General features: G+C 36.6%; 1 protein-coding gene across 1 annotated transcript in view; it reads left to right on the forward strand.

Annotated features, from left to right (window-relative positions):
* Window positions 1-23,715, forward strand: part of SLC6A11 (solute carrier family 6 member 11) — a 104,311-nt gene that overhangs the window by 19,414 nt on the left and 61,182 nt on the right. Inside the window, exon 5 of the mRNA XM_075053560.1 lies at window positions 8,824-8,956. Within this exon, the coding sequence (XP_074909661.1) occupies window positions 8,824-8,956 (133 nt within the window). The remainder of the gene's footprint in view (window positions 1-8,823; window positions 8,957-23,715) is intronic.

Below are 23,715 nucleotides of genomic sequence, written 5' to 3' on the forward strand. Positions count from 1 at the left end.
AATTAGTGCAGATTAGACAGCCACAGGGAAATGTCGCAACTCCCTGAAAGATATTTCAGTACAGGAAAGCTTCTGTGCTGTTCAGCAGAGCTTAGTGTTTTAATAGAATGAAAGGAGCAATTTCACTACCTGAGAAATCCTTTAAAGCTGCTTGCAATCATAAGTGTTGAGGAAGAGCTGACCTGAGCAAGAACTCGCAGCACTGCTACCTAGGAAAGGTGCAGGGTCAAGTGAGCCTCAGCATTCGATTTTTAAGATTCTCTGTCAGATAGTGGGAAAGCTGCAGTGATTCCGACAAGAGAGAACAAATGCTGCTGGTGGTGCAACAACTCAAAATAGCTGTTTCCAAGCCATTCCTATAGCTGTATGGTTGGCCACACTCTCATTAATAAATAATGTGCACAAATACAGTAGATAAGCAGCTGCCTCTGATCTCTGTGACAAAAGAATATCACTTTTTACTTTTTTATGTGTCCCTGGCAAACATCTCAGCGTTCCAGTGTGTCTGGAAGTACTGCAGTCATTATGGTCGTACAAACGAGACTGATTTTATGACTGCTAACTAGTTGAATAAGCATCTAACAGTGGAACAATCCACTGTATGGTTGTCTTCATGCAGACATTTACCAAAACCTTGGATGCTGGTAGCTCTCTGGCCTAGCAGTTGAAGCATCCACAGAGGATTCTGGTACATGGAATGTGAATCCCACCATTTTCAGAATTCAGTTAGTATCTGCTCGAGTTTCTGCATGTCAGAAACCATATGCTTGCATGTGATACTTGAATACATTTGGGTATGAAATACTCAAACCAATAAGTTTTCATAAAAATTAAAGAATATTAACTGCATAAAGTGCAATGAGAGGAAGAAAGATGAGAGTTTAGAAAACATGTCTTTGGATAGAAACTTAAACTCACTTTAACACAGGAATTGAGGATGTCTGAAAGATACTGATACTTTTCTACTAAACTGACGGGAAATCTGTGCAGCACTGGCTCTCAAATATGTTATGCTTTTTGTACAAGGAGCTTGGTAACAAGGTTCAAAAGGTAAACATGGACTGGGTCTGAAAAATATGCAGGGATGAAAGGAGCATACCAAAACACATAATAAGAAAGGCCACTGTACAGTAGCACTACTGCTGCTTAGTGGCTTCATTTTGTTTTCCTTTCATCCCCCACAGAATGCTCTGAGGACAGAGTCTGGCCCAGAGTAAAAAGGAGCATTGCCACCTATGTTCCTGGCTGAACAGCTACAGATAGAGAAGTGACCTCAAGAGGCTGCCTCCTCTGTTTGGGTGGTTTTTGTTGTTGGTTTTTGTTTCGGTTTTTTTTTAAAGAAAAATGTCTTGGAAACTGCTCCAAATCAGAGAGGGAACATGAAGGGACCTTCCTCAAGTAGATTGAATCTGTTCTTCAGCTTTCCAAATCACAAAATAATGCAGTAAGTACCCCCATACATTCCTTTCAACAATGTGTTGGCAGCAGTTAATCCTCTTTCTATTCAAGAGCCTGGTACAGCTCCGCACATTAGAACACTTCATTAAAGACACTCTTTCCCAGGAGAATGCAGTGTTCTCCCAGCCAATAGTGTAGTGTTGTAGACTTTCACAATGCTAGTTTTCAAATTTGGATGGAAAAGGTTACTTTCCATACTTCCCAGCTATCAGTAGTCAGAAGTAGCAGTTATCTCCTGCTATGCCCCTCTACAGTAATTCCAACAATGGAGGGGCCCTTCTTCCTGTCTGATGTACTGAACTACTAAACTGAAAGGTGTTTTAGTACATTCTCAAACAAATTAAAAACATTTTCAGTAAGCATATAATACTTTTTGAAATAATTTCCTCATGGGATTTTATCTTTCTGAATTTTGCTAGGGCATATACGTGCAATGATGTTAATTGAAAGAACAGAGGTAACTATTAGCAACAGTATGTTCCTGGAATGTAGGTACTAAAAGGTCATTGTATGCTGTCTAGTTTCTTGCTAAGTATATTATTTTATGTGTACTTAAAGTATGCTGAAATTTTTCCATGGCTCTGTTATCTATTCCCAACTGTGTCCATGTTTGTTTGTTTTTATCCACACTTACATTTTGATTTAAGTTAAACTGTAAGCTTAAAATAGGCTTACAATATTTGGTACTATAAGCTGTAACCAGAATAAATCTACACTGTAGTAATAACGTCATGATTTTGTTCTGTCTAGTTGTGACCCCTGTGACCAAACATCGGCATTTCTGACAGCTAACGGGCAACATAAAGAATGCTACCCTTCAGATATATGTCCTATTATTTCACTTAAATTTATCTTTTATTCATTAGATTCTTGTATACTTTTATAACTTTTCTTCTGTGTTATGTATAGGAAGAAAAGTAAAAATTTTTGATAACATTTAGTCAAGCTATATATGTGTGACTAGAGGTAGTGAAACCTTCGAATGTAGTGTGTCTTTGGCTGTGAGACATTACAAATCCACTCTGGTTTCAATTCAATTGTCTATTTACAAGCAAAATATCTTGTGTAGAATTAATAGTTTGCTACTACTGAATGAAAAACCTTACTCTGGTTTGAGTTAACCTTTGCATTCCAAATTAACCCTGATACCAATGGAGCTTATTTCCCTCAATATTCTGTTCAAGATGCTCAAATGCCACTCGTCCCCCTGGCTTCTTTCCCAGGCTATTGGTCAGTTCAAGAAACTGAACTGCTGCGTATTTTTAAACAACAAAACAAAAACCCCCAAACCACCACCACCAGCAAAACCCCAAACTCAATACCTACAACAAATCTTTTCAAACTCTCATCAATTTCTATTTTCAATGAGATCCAAAAAACAGTTAATGATTTGTATCTTCAGGTCTCTCTGCAAGACAAATCTTTTTTACAGCAAAGTTTCACATAGTCTTAAGTTGTTGGCAGCAAACTCAGTATGCTCAAAGTTACTCTGCTTAAAATGGCTTGTACTAACCAGGGATCTTACATTCTGTAGTAATTCAAGTGGGTACTTACAGCTACCTCCAGTTTGTTGTACTGGAAGCTGCAGTGGTCCTCTAGGTTCTTGGGTTTTTTTCTATCAGGATTGTGGTTGACCTTTTTTTATTTCTTTAAATGTATGATGATTTATGGAAACTTTAATTTATTAAGAAAACATTAGATAACCTTTCTGAACCCAGTATCTTTTCCCCTAAATGCCCTGCAAGGTAGATAAGTTTGCAACATTTTTTTGAAAATATATTCAGGCCTTAGGCTAGTGGCAGTAGTGAATTCTAGTGATGAAGTTTCAAGACATTCTGATGAAACGTCTGTTAAGATATTTTTCCTCATTTAATTTTGGGGGATTTTATTTAAAGATCCTTAGCTTTAATAAGTCTTGATATACATAAGGAAAAAGGTTGGTTGGTTGGTTGTTTTTTCCACACAAGTACGAGCCAAACCAACTGAACTATAGAACTCACTATAGAACTTCTTTTCAAATGTTTGTTATTTCAAAATGGAGAGTATTGCTTTCAATGGTGATTTTCCTGATCTTGTTCTTTCTCTATCTTTCCCTGTGTTATGAGGTGAGGAGAACAAGGTAGTGTAGGGGAACTGCAGTGGTAAGAGAAGAAGAGGAAGACATAGTGAAAGGTACATTATCTCTTTTTTTCATTATCTGTGCAATTTATGCAAGGCCATGGCAGCTTTTAGATAGAAGCTGAACTGCTGAGGAGCAAGAAGCTGTGATCAACTCTGTCATCTTCTGATCCCTGAATACATCAACCTCACTTCTTGGATGGAGGGGAGAATCATGTATATTTAAAACGCTCCCCCTTTTTGTTTTAAATTGAATGATAAAAGAATAAGAGCAGATATGAGGGTATCTACAGTCAGACTGAATTGAGGCTTTGTGAGAAGAATTTCATGTTCTGAATGCAATCTCCTTTCAAAATCAGCATCTGCTGCTTCAGATGGTTTGAGCAAGAGAGCCAAGGCCCTGGCGTTAGGGAGAGCAGCATTGTGCCTGCTGAGGATATCACTGTGAGCCTCTGAGCAAGGCTTTCTCTTCCTTGCATCTATTCTTTGCATACCTTGTATGTTATAGTTTAATTATATGTTCTGGGCTTGTTGCTGCCTACTTTCTAAGGGAAGCACTAAACCTTTGTTCTGCTTCAATAAAGAAAATACAAAACAATTTACAGCACTTCAGTATATAGGAGCCATTGGTACAGTATACTTAAATACTCATTATGGTGCTAACAGTTCAAGTTGATTGGCATCATGTATCTTTTTTAAATGGAAGCAGCAGGGATAATTGTGTCAAGGCCATTAATTTGCCATTTACTTTCTATGACACTCTTTACAAAAGAATCAGGCCAAGATTTTTTGGGTGGGTAAGGTAGGTGTCTCTGTTATTTGAGACTTGTCACAGAGCATTCAGAAAAGACTGAGCATTGACTTTCTGCAGACAGCTTCCAGAAACTGGTTGCTTTTAAAAATCCTCATCTCAAATCTTCACTGAGAATTGTGTTCTTATGACAAAGTTGTCTTTTGGTGTGCGAAACGTTCTAACTGTGAGAGAGAGAGTAATAACGTTTATTTATTAAGAAGTTGTTATGCAGTTAGGAAGAACAGCATAGTAATTCAAGTGACTGCCTGCTGAAATGGATTACTTTGACAGCTGGACGTGGATTATGGTGTGAGTCTAAAGTAATTCTGGAAGCTCTGTCTGAGCCCTGAGTATGCCAATGTATCAGTCATAGACTTCCATCATACTCACTATTTTGCAATGCGGTGGCAGCACTGTGGAATTACTATTGAAAGCTCTCCGTGTCTTTTTTTCACAGCATGCAGTTCTGCAACCACACTACAAGACAGCTGAATAAAGATTGATATCTCACTTGACACATTGATGGGTCTGGAAGTTGAGGAGTGATTGTAACCCTATGCATAACTGTTGGCAGGAAATTAGTATTGAGAGGTACCATGAGAGTGTGCAAGTGACATTCACGGGAAGTAGTGACTGGTGTGATGCAGTTCATCATCCACATAGATGTGCACAAATCTTCAAGTGAGAAAGTTACCACCCTCTCTTAAATAAATTTACCAATCCTGCAGGAGCCATTCCTGTTGCTGGGGGTTTGTCCTGTAGCAGGTTTTGTCATGAAGTTCACAGCTACGTGATATGACAGTCTGGTGCAGAGGTTCCAGGCTGCCTGAACTGGCTAGCTCATGTACCACAGCAGCACAGCTATATCCATGGTATATGTGTTACAGGCAAGTAACTACTTGTAATACTTAGCCCAGGTAGAGTGCTGTGTTAGTATGGCTGTATGGCATCCGGTAGCTGAATAAGCTTACAGATTTCTCTGTAGCATTGATTTGTGTTACTGCAGCCATCTTACATGTGTTCACACCTCCCTATTTTGGAAAAGAAATGCTGCTTATGTTTAGGTGCATATGTACATAAGTATCACCTAAATAGCCAGAAAAAAAAATGGTTTGCCTGAAACATAAGGGAATATGCTCATTATTTTTTCAGTAAAAATAAAGCTAAATGAAAACAGTTTCCATTTCACAATTATTGTGGCCCAAACAAAAATTTTGTTTTGGGGTTTTTTTTTTATTGTATGTTCTCTTGGTTTAGGGGGGGGAGGTTTGCATCTTAAAAACTATTAATTTTAAAATGTAGTATGCCACTTAACTGAAATTTAGAACCTTTCTAAGCAAACAACAATTAAAATTCTCCAGGCTGCCCCTGCTTATGAGTTTTTCTCACTTAATCTGATTATGAAGTTCAAACTGAACTCAGACCAATCTCTTTCCAACCTGCATCTTTATATAAGTATACTATATACTTCTCAAAAATAAAAAAAAATCAATTGCAACTGTAAACTGGAAATTATAGGTAATGTAGACTTGAGGTTGGAACCTCTGCACCAGACTGTCATATCACGTAGCTGTGAACTTCATGACAAAACCTGCTACAGGACAAACCCCCAGCAACAGGAATGGCTCCTGCAGGATTGGTAAATTTATTTAAGAGGGTGGCAACTTTCTCACTTGAAGATTTGTGCACATCTATGTGGATGATGAACTGCATCACACCAGTCACTACTTCCTGTGAATGCCACACGCGCACTCTCATGGTACCTCAATACTAATTTCCATTCTAGACTGTAGATATAAAATATGTGCTTCCTCTTCCAGATTAAAATATATCCTTCATTAAAAGCTACATCTCTTCATTTCTGAACATGTTTTGATGACAGTTCTTTAGGTTCTTTGCAGGTCTTAGCTAGCTGAGGGTGTTCTATGCTAGATCACTTCTCTCCCTAACTAGATGATGGCAGAAGCTTTGCAGAATAAAGCTGGTTACTGGATGAAGAGGAAATTTGGATGAGGTGGCAGTAATTTTACATTTAAGTCCATAACATTTTCTATTGCAAAAATTTTGTGTAATCTCCCTCCCCCCCTCTTTTTTTTTTTCTTTAAGTGGAAAGATATTCTATCTGTATATTCATTGGAAAATAAGACGACAAACATCAGGCTTCAGGTTTGGTTTTGTTTTGTTTTTTTCTTTAACCTGTTAAAACTTGTCCTGCCTTAGCTAAGCAGTAAACTTCTAGCGCATAGATTGTAAATCCCTGCACCCCAGGGCTGCAGCAGGAACACCAACTGCAGCTCTTGAAATGTGTGAAAGACTGAATAGGTTCTGCAACATGGCCATCTGAATGACTTGGTGATAGATCTTTTCATTTTTCTACCTCATCACCAGCTGTTGACTGTCTCTGTCTTCCTACTCCATCATTAGAGGCAGGTGAAGGAACTTCCCTTCATCCTCAACCTACTGCTGATGAAAGCAGAGAGAACCAGATCAGATTCCTCCCCAGGTAGCCCCAACATTTAGTTATTTTAGGCATGGCCTTGAATTACCTGATCGTACTTTATACTCTCTGAATTGATTGCCTCGGCCAATGACTGAGTCAAATGCAAAAGGAAGAATTATTTCATACGGGTAATTGCAGGTTGGACTTTTTTAACTTAATACTCCTCTTAACCTAAATATATTGTATTGTAATTAATTACATTATCTGTATAAATATATGCACATTAATTATACATATAATACAGTGTTTGTTATTATAGGGTTTTAACTGTTTCAGAGTACATGTGAAATTGAGTTCATTTGTTTTCATTCACAATGTCTCTGGGTGGGAGGGTAGTGTAAGTCTAGGGTCTCTGAGGCTGTATAGATAATGTAATAATGGATTTCAGAGAAAACTTTGCTTGGGATAGTTTATGTAAGGTTGAATGTTCTAAACTTTTACGCGAATGTATATATGTGTGCATACAGGTGTGCAAATATATTTATGGAAACACGCATGGAATGAGCTGTGACCAGTCCCTGTAGAGATTTGATTAAGCCAATAAAAGGCATGAATAACTGAAATTAATTATTCAGTGTATATAATTAGTAAATGACCAATTGCTTGCTTTAAGTTGTCTAAAAATTATAAGGTGTTTCCAAAACTCTGAATGTATGGAATTTAAATCCATATCAACTTCTGACCTGACATACCAGTTAAGTCATACTTTTATTGTTCTGGAAAATTGAGATTCCTGAAAAAAAGTCTTTTAATTATCTATAGGGCTTCTTTCAGGCTTAATAGCAATTGAAAAATCTGAAGAGAATTCATGAAATCATTGAGAACTATAGGAATAAATTTTTGCTCTTGCTTTTAACCTCTTCATCCATACAACCAGGAGTACCCATGTTTTATTTATGGGCTGGTAAATAATTCACATTTTGTTTAATCTGAGTGTTTATTTAAAGTAAAAATAAAAGGGCATAAAAGGACAGTGCATCTCTCAGATAAAAGCATCATTCTTATATTAAAAAAATTGTTCTTGTGAATAAAATGCTAGCCTAGATTTCTGGAAACTAGTGTTCAAGCCTGGTTCTACAGGTTTCCTGTGTGAATACTAGCAATTAACTTGATTTTTCTGTTCCCAAATTCTTTGGGGAAAAAATAAACAAACAAACAAAAAACGACCAACCAAAAAAACCAAACCCCCAAACTCTTAACTCTATCTTGTTTACTAAGTTCGTAAATACTTCGGGCCCGGACTGTGAGTTGTGAGGGGTGTTCCTAAATTATATGAGGACTTACGTTTTTAGAACTGAGTCTTAGTATTTCAAATACACTATTTTCAAATAGTAAATGCAATACATATTTTTGCTGACCACGTTTCACAAAAAAAGTTTGTTGGTTTTTTTTTTAAATATTAACATTTTAATGTTAACATTTCCCAAAGAAAATGCATCTGGAGAATGTCATGATGTTTGGCAGTTTTGAAAATAAATGTTTTAAAATTATAGTTTTAATTACAAAAGGAAATTTATGAAAATAAATGTTACAGGGTAAAAATAAAGGTTAGAATTTTTTTTCTAAAAAAACAGTTAATTTTTTTAAATCTAAAAAAATCTAAGAAAATTATTATTGTGTTTTATTTGGGCTTATATGTGTCAGTTATTAATTAAAAAAAAATTGTGTTTTTTTCTCTGACTTTTATTTTATACAAAAGCTATTTTTAAATCTCTTCTATTTTGTCACTGATCTGGAAAAATTCAATATTTGTTTATTTTCAACCAGATGTAAAATCCACTGAGAATATTCTATTTTTTTTCTTCTGTCTCTTCTATCTTAGCATTGTGCATTTTCAATACTCAGTAACTAGGAGTCTCCTTGGTTGAAATTGATTTGGTTTTAGCCCTGTTTTATATGTAATGCTGTTTTGCTTCATTATTATTATTATTATCTTTTTTTTTTTTCTTGGAAGACGAAGGGTGCTAGCTATATCTGATGGAATTGAACATATTGGGAATCTTCGCTGGGAACTTGCACTGTGCCTCCTTGCTGCTTGGACTATCTGCTATTTTTGCATTTGGAAAGGAACAAAGTCTACTGGAAAGGTGGGGTTAAAATTCTGTGTATCAGCTGTATTATGACTCTCTTGTGCTCCAAACCTGTGTTGTCATTTATATTTATTTGAATCAGAATGGTAGAATTTCACATGCATCTTGCACTGCTATAAGTAACTATACTTGGGGCTACATAAATTGTAATACTAGGTAATTAAGAATCGGTCATACTTTGCACTGTTTTGTTCCTCTTGGTTTTCATGATTTGCTTTTTCCCTAATTCTGTTAGATGAAGCTGGCGGGTTTTATTTTGTTTTGGTTAATTCAGCAGACTACATTACTGGCCAGTTCTTGAACCCTGAAATAAATACTGGGTTGTGTTGATTTCTGTGCATGAGGTATCCAAAAGTTGCATTCTGTTCCAAACTGATAGAAGTTGAAACTCTCAGTGACAGAAGTAAATTACACACATAAGCAGAGAGAATTTAGAAGTATAAGCAACCTACAACAAATGCAAATGTAAACAAAAGCAAATGGGACACCAAAAGCAGAAATAATGAAAAAAAAATTCAGAGATAAAGATGGACATATTAGGGAAAAAGAGAGAAATATCTAGTACTCTTGTAACTTTTTGAGGGAATGCCATTCCATACTGGATACCCAACAGAGAGAGACTACTTCACAGCCTAAGTGAGTCATGGGTTGATGGAGAGGTTGCCCCTAGAGTAGTAGCAGATGCAGTTCAGAGTAGAATATATGATTAATCTACTAAACAGAGAGAGGAAAAGAGCCATAGTTCGGGGGGGGGGGGAGTATGTGTCTAAAAAAAGCACTGCTTTCTCATGTTGGAACCAAAGAATACAAGGAAAAAAATTGATTGAAAAATTTTATGCATTTAATTTTCAGTTGTTTATTACTTAGCTTGGAAGTGTGGTTGGATTTTTTTTGTTTGTTTCTGGTTTAGTAGCCTACGTTTATAAATGAAATGTTGAGTGGTTTGGTTTTGGGGTTTTGGTTTTGGTTTGGTTTTTTGGTTGGTTTTTTTTTGGTTTTTGTTTTTTTTGTTTTTTAATTTAGAAAATGTCAGAGTGAAATTTTTCAGCTTTCTCAACCACACACATCCTTCTTCCTATCAAAATTTTGGCTGAAACTATTTGTTGAATTCTGTCTGTGTTTGCCAACTGTGTCAGTCAATCTGGTACTGCATTTTTCATCTAAGTATTTGGACGCACAGATTTATGCAGCCCTACTTTTATCAAGTCACTGCAGGAAAAATGCTGAGAAAGACTGTCTAGGGATATATATAAGCATGAATAGTTTAGAGGAAAGAGGGGGAAAAAAACCTGAAGAGAAAAATATAGAGAAGCAAAGGTGATATAAGAGAATGACAAGATAGATGTCCATATGTCTTTGAAGCTTGCACTCCAGGGAGGTACAAAAGTGGTTTAGAGTTGTCTGAGGAGCTACAGCTGGCAGTGAAGAAATGAAACTGAGCAAAACTAAATTTTTTTTTTCCATCAGAAAGATTGTCTGAAGATGGAGATCTATTCTACCATAGCATAATCTGACCCAAGGGTGGAGAAAAAAGCATGTACTGTGAATGCACATGCGTGCATGCATGCAAGGTTGTGCAAAACTGCACTGTACTTAAGAAAAATAACAGTGGAGAAAACATTCACTGATAGGGAGAGGCTCTAGTGATTTTGGAAAGGGTATATTTTACACCTCTGCATTTCTCTGGTTTAAATTCAGATTTTTATTGTTATTCATATACATATCACACGAGATTCCTTCAGCTTATACCATTTCCTCAGAAATAGATCTTGCATTTTGGAAGTAATTAAAGTGGAACTGACCTGTTTGACTTTTTTTTTTTTTTTTTCCTTTTCCTTGATAGCTTAGCTAAAACCTCAGATTACTGGTAGGTGAAATAAATTTTATTTGATTTTATTTCAGTGTCATTTGGATAACCACCTTTCTGATGAGGTTAGGTGAAACAGCCTGAGAAAGAGACATGTCTTGCCTACTTGAAATGGGATAATAAGCTTTTCGACTAAGCGGAAATAACTATCAGTCTTGCAACAGAAGTGCAAACAAAATGGAATTAATACCCAGTATTCAGCTTTTATAGGTCTCAAGCTTAAAAAAATTAGATCAAGGTCCTGTAAGAAGTAAACTCATCATATATTTACACTATTTAGATCGGTTTACCACAAGTAGCAGTTCTGTTTCCAAAATCATGAGGAAGCAGACTGATTCCTGTGTTCCTTAGGAATTCCTGTGGTATTCCGCAGTCTGCCTATGCATAGGATCCATTGCTTCTCAAGAAACATGCAGTAAGGTTCTTTCATAGCCAATATTGATCATTTCTTTTTCCAGTTCTGTTCCTGTAATTAGTAAGGGAAGCTTTCTACTAGATGAATGTGTGACATTGCAATTTTTTTCCAGTGATGTGTGTGTTTGTTGTTTGTTTTTTTTCCCTGGACATAAGTTCACTTTTTAGATGTATTTAACAATTTAATATTCTTACACTTACCACTTATTACAGCCAAAGTCACTGGAAATCTGAGCCATCTCACTGCCTTCCCAGACCAGCTAAACCAAGACATACCAGTCAGGTGTTGTGGATGCTACAAAGGAATGAAATGCTCTGAAATATAGATGACAGAGCAATCTTCTGGGCTGCAGTTTCAATTTCTGATGTATTGGCATTTCAAAAGTTCATATTTAAGCTCATCCAATCATAGTCCTTCACACTAGATTGAATTTATTATATGCTCATTTCCAGGAAACATTTAAAATTGACTTCTAGATTTTTATCATAATATTAAAAGTGTTTTTAGGCTGGCCTGTTCAATTTGCTAAATACTTTAACTGGATTGAGTAATTTCAATGAAATAACACATTTATTCAAAGCACAAAACTTCTTAAAGTTTCATCACCTTTGGAAACATTTTCAAAAGAAGGTGTCCGTAGGACAGAGTTGTTAGAAAGAGGACAAGGGAAACAAAAAGAGACAAAATGGAGAAGGGGAGAGAGAGACTTAGCATCTTTATACAGCTGTGCTTTGTAAAATATTCAAGAGGTTGGTTTACTCTTTTCCTCTTTTTACTCTGCATCTTAAGGCATAGTGAAAAAAAATCCAAGCCTTAAAAGCTGTCATAAAATAAAACCATCATTCTCCAACTAGCACTGCTACAGAACTCATCTACTCAGATTATGAATATTTAATATTTTAAGATATTAAATATATTAAATCTAACATAAAGTTTAACTCCAAATGGAGTGCTTGTGACACTGTTAACGAGATGTTTCAAACTTTTCCATTACTGTTCTTGAAAGTCATTACTTTCTCACAAAACTTGTTAGTTTGCACTTCCAACAGATGTGTAATATCTAAATAATTTCGGGTGGTTCTGGCAGCTTTCAGCAGAGACATATTTGTGTCTTTTGTGAGGTTCTTTCCATTAATTATTCAATCTTAGATCTGAAGTTATTTGCATGCTAGCTTTCACATTTAAAATGTTGCATATATACTAAATGCCGGGTCTTTGAATGAGAAACTCAAAATCCAAATGAGAAAAATATAACAATGTGATGTTATCATGATGATTTGTGTATACTGCAACTTGCTGAGCATTATAATACATGATATCCATCTTATGCAGAAGTATTTTCAGTAGCTAGCATCAAATGCTTCCAAAGGTGAGGTAAGAACTATGTAGAAGGCTGAAGAAAGTTAATTTTCTAAACATTTAAAGTATCATTCTAGACTCTGATCATTAGGGCTTGGTTTAGTATCTTATTTTTCCAAGGTATTTTTGATGGCTAATTATGACAGTTCTGGGTATTTCTATAATGTATATACCTACATAGTTGCTAAGTCTTGCTAATTTTTGATCTTCATATAACTTTCATGAAATCTTCAGGTACCAAGGAACCAGTTCTTTTTTTGGATCTTGACTATTTATTAATTCAACTAAATATCCTTGTGCTTTAAACTTTGAGAAAGGGAGACCAGAAGTTCCTAATCTATTTTTCCTAAATTGCTTGCTGAAGGAAGTAATCCTAATTTTTTTTTTATTTTTTTTTTTTTAATGAGAGTATATGAGTTTTTTCAGATAGCGATCACTCCTCTGAGCTCATAGTGACTCCTCACTTGTAGCAACTTCTGCACAATTCCTTTTGAAGTCAGGAGGCTGGTAGATTTATAGAGTTATATACAGGCATTATGGTAGTCTCTGTCTTATTCATCAGTACATTCCTTTACTGTTCAAGCATCTTGCTTACTTTTTAAATGTATCAATACATCCCTGTCTGGTGGTGATACTGTTAGTTTGGAACCCTGTCAGGTATGTGGATTTATAGAATCACAAAATTGTACAGGTTGGAAGGGATCTTGGGAAGTCTTTTGTCCAGCCTCTTGGTCAAAAAAGGATCAGCACTGAACTGGGAATGATTTTCTTAGGGCTTTGACTGGCTGCATCTTAAAAACCTTCAAGGACAGAGATTTCACATGTCTTGAGGCAACCTATTCCAATGCTTAATTGTCCTCATGATACGAGACATTTTTTAAATACTTTTTTCCTACGTGTAGGTTCATTTTAGTATTTAATTTTGTTACTGAATTACACATTTTTTTGCTTAGCTTGTTATATTTCTGTCATCCACTCCTGATTAAAACACATTTTTGTATCATCTGTGTTACTATGTAGCATGGGTTTGAGTGCCTGCAATTATTCATGCACACAAAATGACTTGAAAATACTTCTGTATTAATAGGCTAAGTTAATAGTTGGATGGGGTTTTTTCTGGAGTCTTTCTTTCCTAGTCAGCATCACTGGCCTGTTCATGAATGGGAGTGGCAGCTAATCAGCATACAGTATGTCATGAAGCCATGGGACAACTGACCAAACTTGCTCTTGTCTTTATAATACCATTGCATGATGTGCTGCTTCTGTTCTCTGTGCTGTAAAAAAGAGCACTACTTCTGCCCACTCTGCAGATGAGGAAGGGTTGAATCAAAAGTGTTTAAAAGCAACCCGCACTCTTGCTATCATTTTTCAAGTATGGATATTAGAACATTTTACCACACCCCCAGCTTTGCATTTTTAATTGTGGTATCTTATGTTTGAAAGCAAGCCACAAGGAGAAAAGCAAAACTCCTTGTAAAAGGGAAGCTAATAGAATAATGACTTATAGATTTGGATCCAAAGGCTGGTTTAGGCAGTGAGTATTTGATGTGTAATAAATGCCATAAACTGCCCTAGTCTTATTGGAAAGATTTGGACCTAGATATTATAGATAAACATTGCCAAAAAGACAGCTTCCATCTTACAGAACATTCATAACGTATAATATTGCCATATGAATTTGTAACCCAAATAATTTTCTTTGCTTTGCTATGTATTCTATGGCAATAGAATACATTATTAAATAATGGTTTGGTTACAAAAAGCACACAACAGAAAAAGCTTATGTTCCTTACAAAATAATAATCTGTGTTCAGACTTACAGTGCGTTCCAATTTGTTCTCTGAAACCTTTCCATAAAGAAATTTGTGTAGCACCAATAAGTGTAATTATTTCTGATATAATTTTTCTGAGTAACACTAATTTGAAAAAAATCTGGCTAGCTGGAGGGAAATTGCTTTTGATCTGGGAAACATTTAGTAAACAAACAAAAAAATTAACGTCTGTTGTAAAACTGTAGGTCAGGCTTTGTCATTATATGACTTGGCACAAAGTCAGCATTTTCTGACATGAAGTATTAAAAGAATATTGTTGTGTACCTTCAAGATTTTCTGTTATTTGGTATTAGAATATCACACTGCTTGTATGACCACTAAGACCAAGACTCATATATCTTTTGGGTCTTTTTGAATGAGTTGTCATTAGTATCATAAAGACTATACTTCTGTTCTTTCACTAGAGCCAAACCCAAATAGTTCTTCCACACTGTTTTGTACTTCTTCGTTAGCCCCTGGCCAATATGTGATGAGAAATCCTTTTCACATTGTTTCAGGATCATCTAGAAGAGGGCTCATAAGAGTCCGTTCTTCACATTTGTCTGGAACTAGTTTCTGTATCATAGAGATAGGCTTCAGTAATCACTAAATATTATTCTGTCTGATTCTGACTTCAGAATCTTTTGATCCTTTCCTACTCTTTGTGTTGAGTTGCCTGAAGTTCAACATCATACCTCATCTTAGAGTGTGTTAAGTTTATGCTGTATCTCCACTTGATATACTTTAAAACTACAACAAAAGGAGAGGCTAATAAAATAGAGGTGATGCTGAAAGGTAAAGTAAGGAGTGTTGTCCTGACTTGACACAAGAACATGCAGAAAGCATCGACTCCTTCACCGGTATCAAGCGTCTACAAAACAATCTAGAGGAGTAGACCCAGAGCTAAGAGTCTGTGTCCCCTGTAAAAAGCTGTGGATGTTGCTCTAAAACAAATTTGCTTGGTTTTTCAGATTATAATCTTTGAAAACGTCTTGCACACTGTCTCATCAAGCTTTGACTTGAAAACATGCTAGAAGACATTAATATGATTCTGTTTATCACTTGCTGCTTCTTTTCACCCTGTAGGTACTCTCTTAACCATAGCACAGAAAGCATTGCTGAAAGGTATTGCTGTGCTCACGTCTAAGTGCTACATAAGAAAAAGCACTGATACAGCTACTCCCTCTACATAAACATGAGTTGTCCAAGATGCTTGATTAAATAGTCCTGCAAGTCAAAAGCTAAAATAATAGATTAATGATTACACAGTATCTCCTTGTGAAACATTTATGACTTTTTTCCTAATTTATCATTGGATAGCTTTGTATTATCCATTGCATCTCAAAAAATACTGTTTGGTTAAGAAAATAATTTGCAGTTCATCATTGTAAACTATTAGAAATGACCTTGCAAGCTTGTTTGGTGATGTAGTTATTGTATATAAATGTAAAAGTATGAGGCACTCGATTTTTTTTTTTACTTGTCACTTCCATTATTCATTGCAGTATTTCACTTGACATATGATAACATCACTGGAAAAGTTATAAACACCTTAGCAAAGCAGAGAACTTTCTTAAAGGAGAAGCAGTAGTGTTTTACCACAAGTAAGCAGGATATTGGGTTGCATATGTGTAGGTGATGGCATAATTTGTTATTTTATGATTATGCTATTGAATTTTTTCTTTTTTCTATGTATGTGCATAATGTCTTAACCTGTAATGTTCTCCGTAGTTCTTTTCTGCTTAATGCTTCTGATGGGAGCCTGTCTCATTCTAAATGTTATGTTTGACAAACTTGGTTAGATTCCATACGGACTCCCAGATGTTTCCTGGTTTGAGTGTTTCATTTAAGCTTTACATGTAGAATTTAGACAAGAGTCTTGTAAAGGATGCTAAGTGTATTTTATAGCTGTGATCAATATGAGGGTCTTGAGCTGGACTTCGTGAAATTAATTTTGTAACTACATAGCTGTTGTCCTTCCCAATGCTGCACTGTTCCTTACTTCTTAATTAGTTCCACTGATCAGTTTGATTTGCTGAGCTGAATGCAGTGAAGGGCCATTTAAGTGTAAATTGTCAAGAGATTTTATGAAAGTCTATATTAATTCTATGTGCTAAAAGACCAGAGATAAGAGAAAACAGTAAGGTACACCCTGTTTGACTGGGGCATCTTGACATAGACCTATTAACAATAACAGAAAAATGGCTTGGTAAGTAGTTTTGACATTATTGTTATTCTATGAATGTGATGGGCAGGAAACAATTAGTGAAAACTGTAAGACCGTTCATAATGAATAAATAAGATGGCCAATGAAATGTACTAAAATACATTTAATTAGCATCTGCATTTTAGCAAGGTTTAACTAAAGGTGTAGAGCCCTGGTTTTCTCTCTCTGTAGTATTTCTGAAGACTTTCTGTCCCAGGTTGCATTTCTGATAGGCCTGAGTAGTTCAATACAGAATAGACATCTGAGCTGTTAAGAGTTTATTCCAACAAATCAAACTCCTTGCTATGCATTACTAGAAAAAAAATAAGGCTGCAACTGTACTTAACTATTGTTACATTTTATTTTTCATTTCTCTCTTGAAGGAAACCCCAGAATTTGTGTGAACAGTTTAAAATGCAAAATGTAAGCTCTCAGGCTCTGGCTGGCTGAGTGTAGTGTCATCTCTCACTACTGAACTCTACACATTCCCCCCTCACCTCTCTTTTTATAGTCATGCTCCCTCCTTCACCTGCATTTGCAGTGCTGGATGCTGATTTATGGATGTTTTACTGTTCACCCCCCAGAGAACTTCATTATTCAGGCTAGAGACAATAGAGGGCACACTAACAGTAAATTATTTTTCACACTTTTTTTTTCACCCCCAGCTCGTATTTCATTATATTTTATGAATGATTTATACGGTTCTCAGATAGTTGAGATGTTTTCAATTTTATGTAGCAGCTACTCAGAACTTTAAGATTTGAAGGCTTTTCCCCTTCATTCCAAGCCTTAGATTTTGCAAATCATCTCCCAAGGCCATCACTGTTAGAATGTATCCCTATGGCAAAAGAATGACCCCACAGACCTTCCCACCGCAGGAAAGGCAGGGAGGGCCAGCAGCTTCTATGCCAGCCTGCATACACCTGCTTAAGCTGGCCTGTTTGTATGCAGACTTCATTTCTTATGCTAGATAGGGCCATGGGTTGATTTTCTTTCTCTGTCCTCAGACAGCCTCTGCTTGGCCGCTCTGTAGCAAACATGCTTCCCTTGTGTTGTGCACGTGTATAAAACCTAGTTTATCACCCCGGAGTGTTACGTTTTTCAGCTTGCATGCAGGTCTGTTCTGGTTCTGGGGTAAACTGCAGCGTGCTCTGTTTTAATCTAGCTTTAGTGTCTTTGAAATAGATTATCATGCTGTTGGCAGACCTGAATAGTGCTTATATTTCTGGCTGTGGATAATTCTGTATTAATTGAGAGCGGACCCAATTTTACATCTCTTTCATAGCAGCGCATCTCTGTTGATGTCAGAGTGCCTTCTAATTTACAATTGTGCAAAAAGGACTGGCATGTGGACCTAAACCAAGGAAAATAATTGAAAAGATTGATTATATGGATCTGGTTGAAAATATGAGCAGAAAGATAAGTCAGTGTTTCAAGACGAATGCATGAAACGGGTGGAAAAACTGCTAGGATTAGGATGTTCCTTTTCCTTGAACTGATTACCAGCAAGACACTGCAAGGTATCTGGCACGCTCAAAGACCCCAAATTCAGAGATGGACTTTTCATACCTTTTACCCATCATTTTCTCTGCCCTCCCATCAGGAGTTAAGCCTTGCTTGCCAGCAGTTAAGACTCAGTCACTAGTCCCAAAGAAAATTTATTTCTCAATAGCAGGCCATATAAAGGCCTTAATGGATTCAATGAGGCAGAAAGAAAGAGTAAAAGGACAGAAGAAAAAAAATAAGAGAAAGATGTGTGGAAGAGAAAAAAAAGAAAAAGAACTGGGGCCCATTGTAGAAGCCCAGGAAAAGGAACTAGGCAGCAATGATTGTATCTCCTGAAGTGTCTTTTGTTTTAGGCTAAAGTAATAGCAAAGAATAGCCCTTCATGGCGAGGCTTTAACACTCTGTCCAAGACTGATCTCTGTATTCAAAGGGGGAAAGTAGAACATTCATGAGATGCATGCAGAGTTCCTGCTATCCGCCTCCTCTGTGCGAGGTTTTAAAACAGCTACTGCGATATTTTTTTCACTCTCCTGTGCACTGAGCATTTAAGGACACCTCAGATTTGTTAAAAAAGGAGATTTTTTTTTTTGCCTCTCTCAGTGGTTTTCCCAAACTTCTGTTTGACAGCTGGGGAAACTATCAAATAGTAAACTTAAATCAGAATCGTATCTTCATGATTTCATTCCTTCCCACCTACTCCTTAACACCAGAGATCTACTTTTATATGAATACTTACTTAGACTGGATCGAAGCCCTGGTCCACAGCCCAAGCAAGTCAAAAGTGTGTTTCAGTGCACTGAAGGACAGCTCAGGGCACATGCAGATGTGAGAGGTTTTGGGCAGAGAAATCACCTGATTTGTCAACGTAGTGTATGAAAAGGGGAAGGGGAGGGGGAGGGCAGAGGGTGGAAGGCCAGCTGTGATATTTGCAGCAGTAATGCAGTGAAATTTGCTGAAAAATTAAAGGTGAAGCCAAAAGGCACAGATTAACATTGAGGCATCACTATAGGAGAAATATGGCTAAAAGTAACACATACAGGTTTATTTTTTCCAGTAAGGTTACCAGACACTTTTAGCCCATTATCAAAAATAAATACACTGACCCAATAAAACAAGACTTTAGAAATGCAATAGTTTCAGTCATTTGTTCCTATATGACCTCTTCATATTTCATTTCTCCTTTCACAGAACCTGCACTTCCTTACCAATTGTCTTATCTGCCCCGTCCCCGCCAAAAATCAGTGAACAATGCCATACAGAAGCACATCAAAAAGGAGCCAAAATATAAGTTGTTCTGTTTACTGTGATTGTTGTTGATGCACATGTGTCAGAGCTAAAATGTTATTTCTTCAGGACCATGACACACTGCTTATATCTGTGATTTATAACTGTTGAGGTTTTATGAAGCCATGTTTTACAAAAATGTTTGTGTGGTTTCCCATGTCCTAGTCTCTTTGTATGTATGTGTACAGAAATCACTATAGGTGCTGCTTTTGTTGGATCTTAGTTTATGTATTTGGAATATTACTTGCACCTTTTCTTCAGCAAGAGCATACAAGGTATCTCCTTGGTCCCTCAACTCGAATACAGAAATATGAGAGTTGGTATCCGTTTATAGCACTGACTCTCTTAGTGATTCTTCAATTTCATACTTCTCCAGCTGAAGTAGAATAGATATAATCCCCTATTCTCACACAAGTAGTTCTCAGCTAGTGCTAATCTTATATAGCTTCAAGATTGGCTCATTCTTTGCAATTTGCAAAGCAGTTTATAGGTATCCATTCCCGTGGCACTGTATGCAAAGGTTAGTATTATATCAAGTTCCTGCCAGTGGGAAGGCAGTCTCTTTAGTTTCTGCAGTCAGTATAGGCCAGATTTTTGGCTTTATCTACAATGTAAAGTTGTCTTTGTAGTAGAAGTTTTGTTTACAAGGCTGTTCTTGTGAGATTTACAAACTTTAATTCTGTATACCACCCTGGTGTCAACTAACATGGACTGAATCCAAACTCAGTCTTAAGAATGGGAAAGCTTAATGAAATAAATTGCTGCATGAGCAACAAAGGCAGCTTCAGTCAGCTGCTGGTGCTATGTTGGTAACTAAAACACATGCCCGAGAAGTGAGTTGGCTGCCACACACCTGCTATTCACTTCTGCTGCTGGGCAATTGAAAAATTTGTGTGGTTAAAAAAGAAAAGAAAAAACCTCAAAATATCCTCTATAAGCTTGATTGTGTCATATGTAGAAAGCGTAAGGCACTGCTATAAGAGTCTGACACAGAGAATTAACTGTAAGAAAAACTTCTTTGAGTTATTTCCTGTGGGTATAAAATCTGTTCACTGCCATCTGAGATAACTAACTGTAGTTCAGGTCAGTAAGCATTTTTGTGGTTTAGTTTGTATGTCACTTGTTCCTTGAGTGCCTTACTGAGGTTAGAATCTCAGTGTACCAAGTCTTAGATGAACACAGTGAGATGCTTCCATTCCCCAAAGAGCTTGCCTTTACATCCGCATAACAGACAGCCAGGGATCTCTGTTGAACTGAAGGGATGAAGGGAGAGCAGAGAGATCAAAGCATTTGCTTAAGATAGAAAAATAAATCTGTGGCAGTAACATAATCTTAAGTCACACTGTCTTCCAGCTCAATGTCTTTATTGTGTGATTCCTCTCATTTTTCCAATGCATCGTGTCTCCTCTTCTCAGACTGAAACTCAGCTCAAAACCACAATTAAATTGCAGCACACTGTCAGATCAGTGTCCTACAAGGCAGTCTTGAGGTGATTTAGGGCCTAGATGTAGAGGAGGCTGTTTAGTAGGGAAGTTACAGTGCAATAAGCCTTTAAATAAAATAATGTGACTAACTGCATTATAATAGATATAGTAGCCATAGGGAATGGAAATGTGGAGAATTAGGGTCTGGATAATAAGGATACTTGTTAATTTAGGTGGTAAGGCTATTTATTATATTTCTGTTTAATAATTATTATACTTAATACATAAGTAGTATTGCAAATGCTTTATGGTGAATACATCTCTCAGCTGTCACCATGGTGATAAGGGCCTATATTCCTCAGTGGATGATAGAAATTTGTCTGTCATCCTGGGGGTAGACAAACACACACCTTTTTCAATAATAAACAGTAAGCTCTTTATTATCCTATAAACGTCCTGAACCTCCCAATAGAATCAGAATGGGTTTGGTTGGAAGTGACCTTTAAAGGTCATCTAGTCCAATGCACAAGACAGTTTCACGATTACAAAAGTTATCAAAAGAAAGAAGAGGTATGAGTGTGCTATAGGGATGTCTTTTTTGTCTGTTTGTTTACAAATAATTTTTTTCCCAGCATTTAACACACAAGATTAAATAACGCTGTGGTACTCTCAGAAAGCTGTGCAGAATTGACTGATAAATCATTTAGAGATGGTGACTAACGTATCTGCTTGAGTGGCTGCAAGACTGATAGACTACATAATCAAAAAGAGGCTCACATGTGGTTAGTTTCGGTGCAAAGTTCTAGGGAAATTCCTAATTCCTATAGTATTGATGTTTCATGGTTTTAATATTTGCAATTATTTAAATTTTTTAATGCATTTATTTGATGACTTTTCATATGCTGGCTACAGTACCTGATTCTCCTCTTACCTCCTTCCCAGTCAAAGCTTTTGTGCAGGTAGTATATCACTGATTGCTATATTGATCTTTGCTGACTGGCACCTTTTACCTTTTGTGGCTACCTGAAGAAGGAGTTCTAGCTAGGAAATCTCACTTACTAATCCTTTTGGTAGACAGCATTGTATCCACTTTCCAGACTGCATACAGTCGCCTCTTTTTTCCTTAGTGGTGGTGTTCATTTGGGAGTGGGGGCATGTGTGGTGGTTTTGTTTGTTTGAGGTTTATTTAAAGACAAGTGAGGAAAATCAAGCAGGGCAAGCAAGCAATCTAAGCTGGAGATGATAAGGAATGTTCTGGTAAAGCTCTATTTCACTGGAAAATGTTGATTCACTGAAACTAGTCATTCTTCAGAGCAGCTAGTGATTATATGAGGCCAACACTCATCTGGAAAACCCAGTTTCATGTTCTCCAGCAAGCACTCAGAGGTCAAACAAACCTTTACAGTCCTCTGGATCAGAGGAATGAGTTGGCCAAAAATGTTGATTGCATTCCAGTGCAGATTTGCAATTTTTGTGCAACAAGAAAATCATCTTCTGTCCCTTGCATCTTTATCTGCTTTACAGGTTAAACTTTTTTAGTATATGTCAGAACCTAATGACTGGTGCCTTCAGTGAGAGCTGGAAGGCATGTCTAGAGTAGCTAAGAAATCGAATTCATTTAGTGCCTTATCAATCCCCCATTTCTGCCTGTGTAAACTCAGTAACAAAACTGGAAATTCAGGTACTAGTATGGGATAATTCTGATCCACTGTAAATTATTTTCATAGAAATGGGATTGTCCTATATCAGGAACAGTCATCCCATATTAAATGTTTTTCAAGCAAAATGCAGGTTTCTGTTCATATATGTAACTAATATTGATATCTGGCTTGTTGGGTATAAAGGCAAACTAGATGGCATTCAGAAGTCTGAAAATCCTGGAAGGTTCTGAAAAGGAACAGCTTTGATTTATAAAAGCTTGAACTTTTTAAAGACCTTTTCAAAGTAAAAAAAACCCCCATGCTCAGTTGATTAATTAGTCCTAATTTATATTTAAAATTCTTCCTGATTGATTTTTAAAGTTGACTTTTACTTGATTAAATAGCAGCCTTTGATTTCGAGATATTTGTGGCTCTGCAAATTCCCTACTTGATGGGAGCTCTACATAAACACTTTTGCTTGCAGTAATGAGCTTAGCCAAGATGCTGAAGTTTGCTTCCTCCCTACCAGTCCTCCTCTCCCTGCCCACAACCACAGGGCAGGTCTTCCTCTTTGTGCACTTGAATGTTAACCAAAACTATAAATTAACATTATTCTCTAGATATCCATAGTTATACCATTATTTCATTTGCCATTCTAGTTCAAGGCTGGCCCATTTATGGTATAGATAAAATAATGAATTTAAATTAATAGCCTCTTCAGGGTAAAAAACCCCCACAAATCAAAGCAAGCCCCCCTAAACAAAACAAAACCCCCCCACACCCTTATAGGTACTAGTGACAATATACCCTGATTTTATCATCTGATTGCTTCTTTGTATTTACACTGGTAGAGCTGTATCTGCTTGCCAAATTGTAGTACTCATTTTGCTAAAGGTTTTCTGCAACTTTCTGCCTTTGGAAATTACACTAAAGACTTCCCCTTGCTTCACAGAATTATTTTGGGCATGCTGTTTTTACAACTGTTGGAATTTTTGCATTGGCAGTGTATTAACAATATATTAACAACGTGACAAGCACACTTTCTAACAAATGGGTAGCACACTCTTAGGCATGTTAGTGTTTAGAATTGTTGCATCCTTTACATTTTTTATCAACATAACTCCTCTGAGGACACTCAGGCAGTTGGTAAGTAAAGGATGAATATTGAGTTTGGACAATATAATTTTGGAGACCAAAGAACAGCAACACTGGGAGGATGCAAGTCATCACACTGAGTTCCTGAG

The sequence above is a fragment of the Buteo buteo genome, chromosome 21 (assembly GCF_964188355.1).
Source record: "Buteo buteo chromosome 21, bButBut1.hap1.1, whole genome shotgun sequence".
In the NCBI taxonomy this organism is placed as follows: Eukaryota; Metazoa; Chordata; class Aves; order Accipitriformes; family Accipitridae; genus Buteo; species Buteo buteo.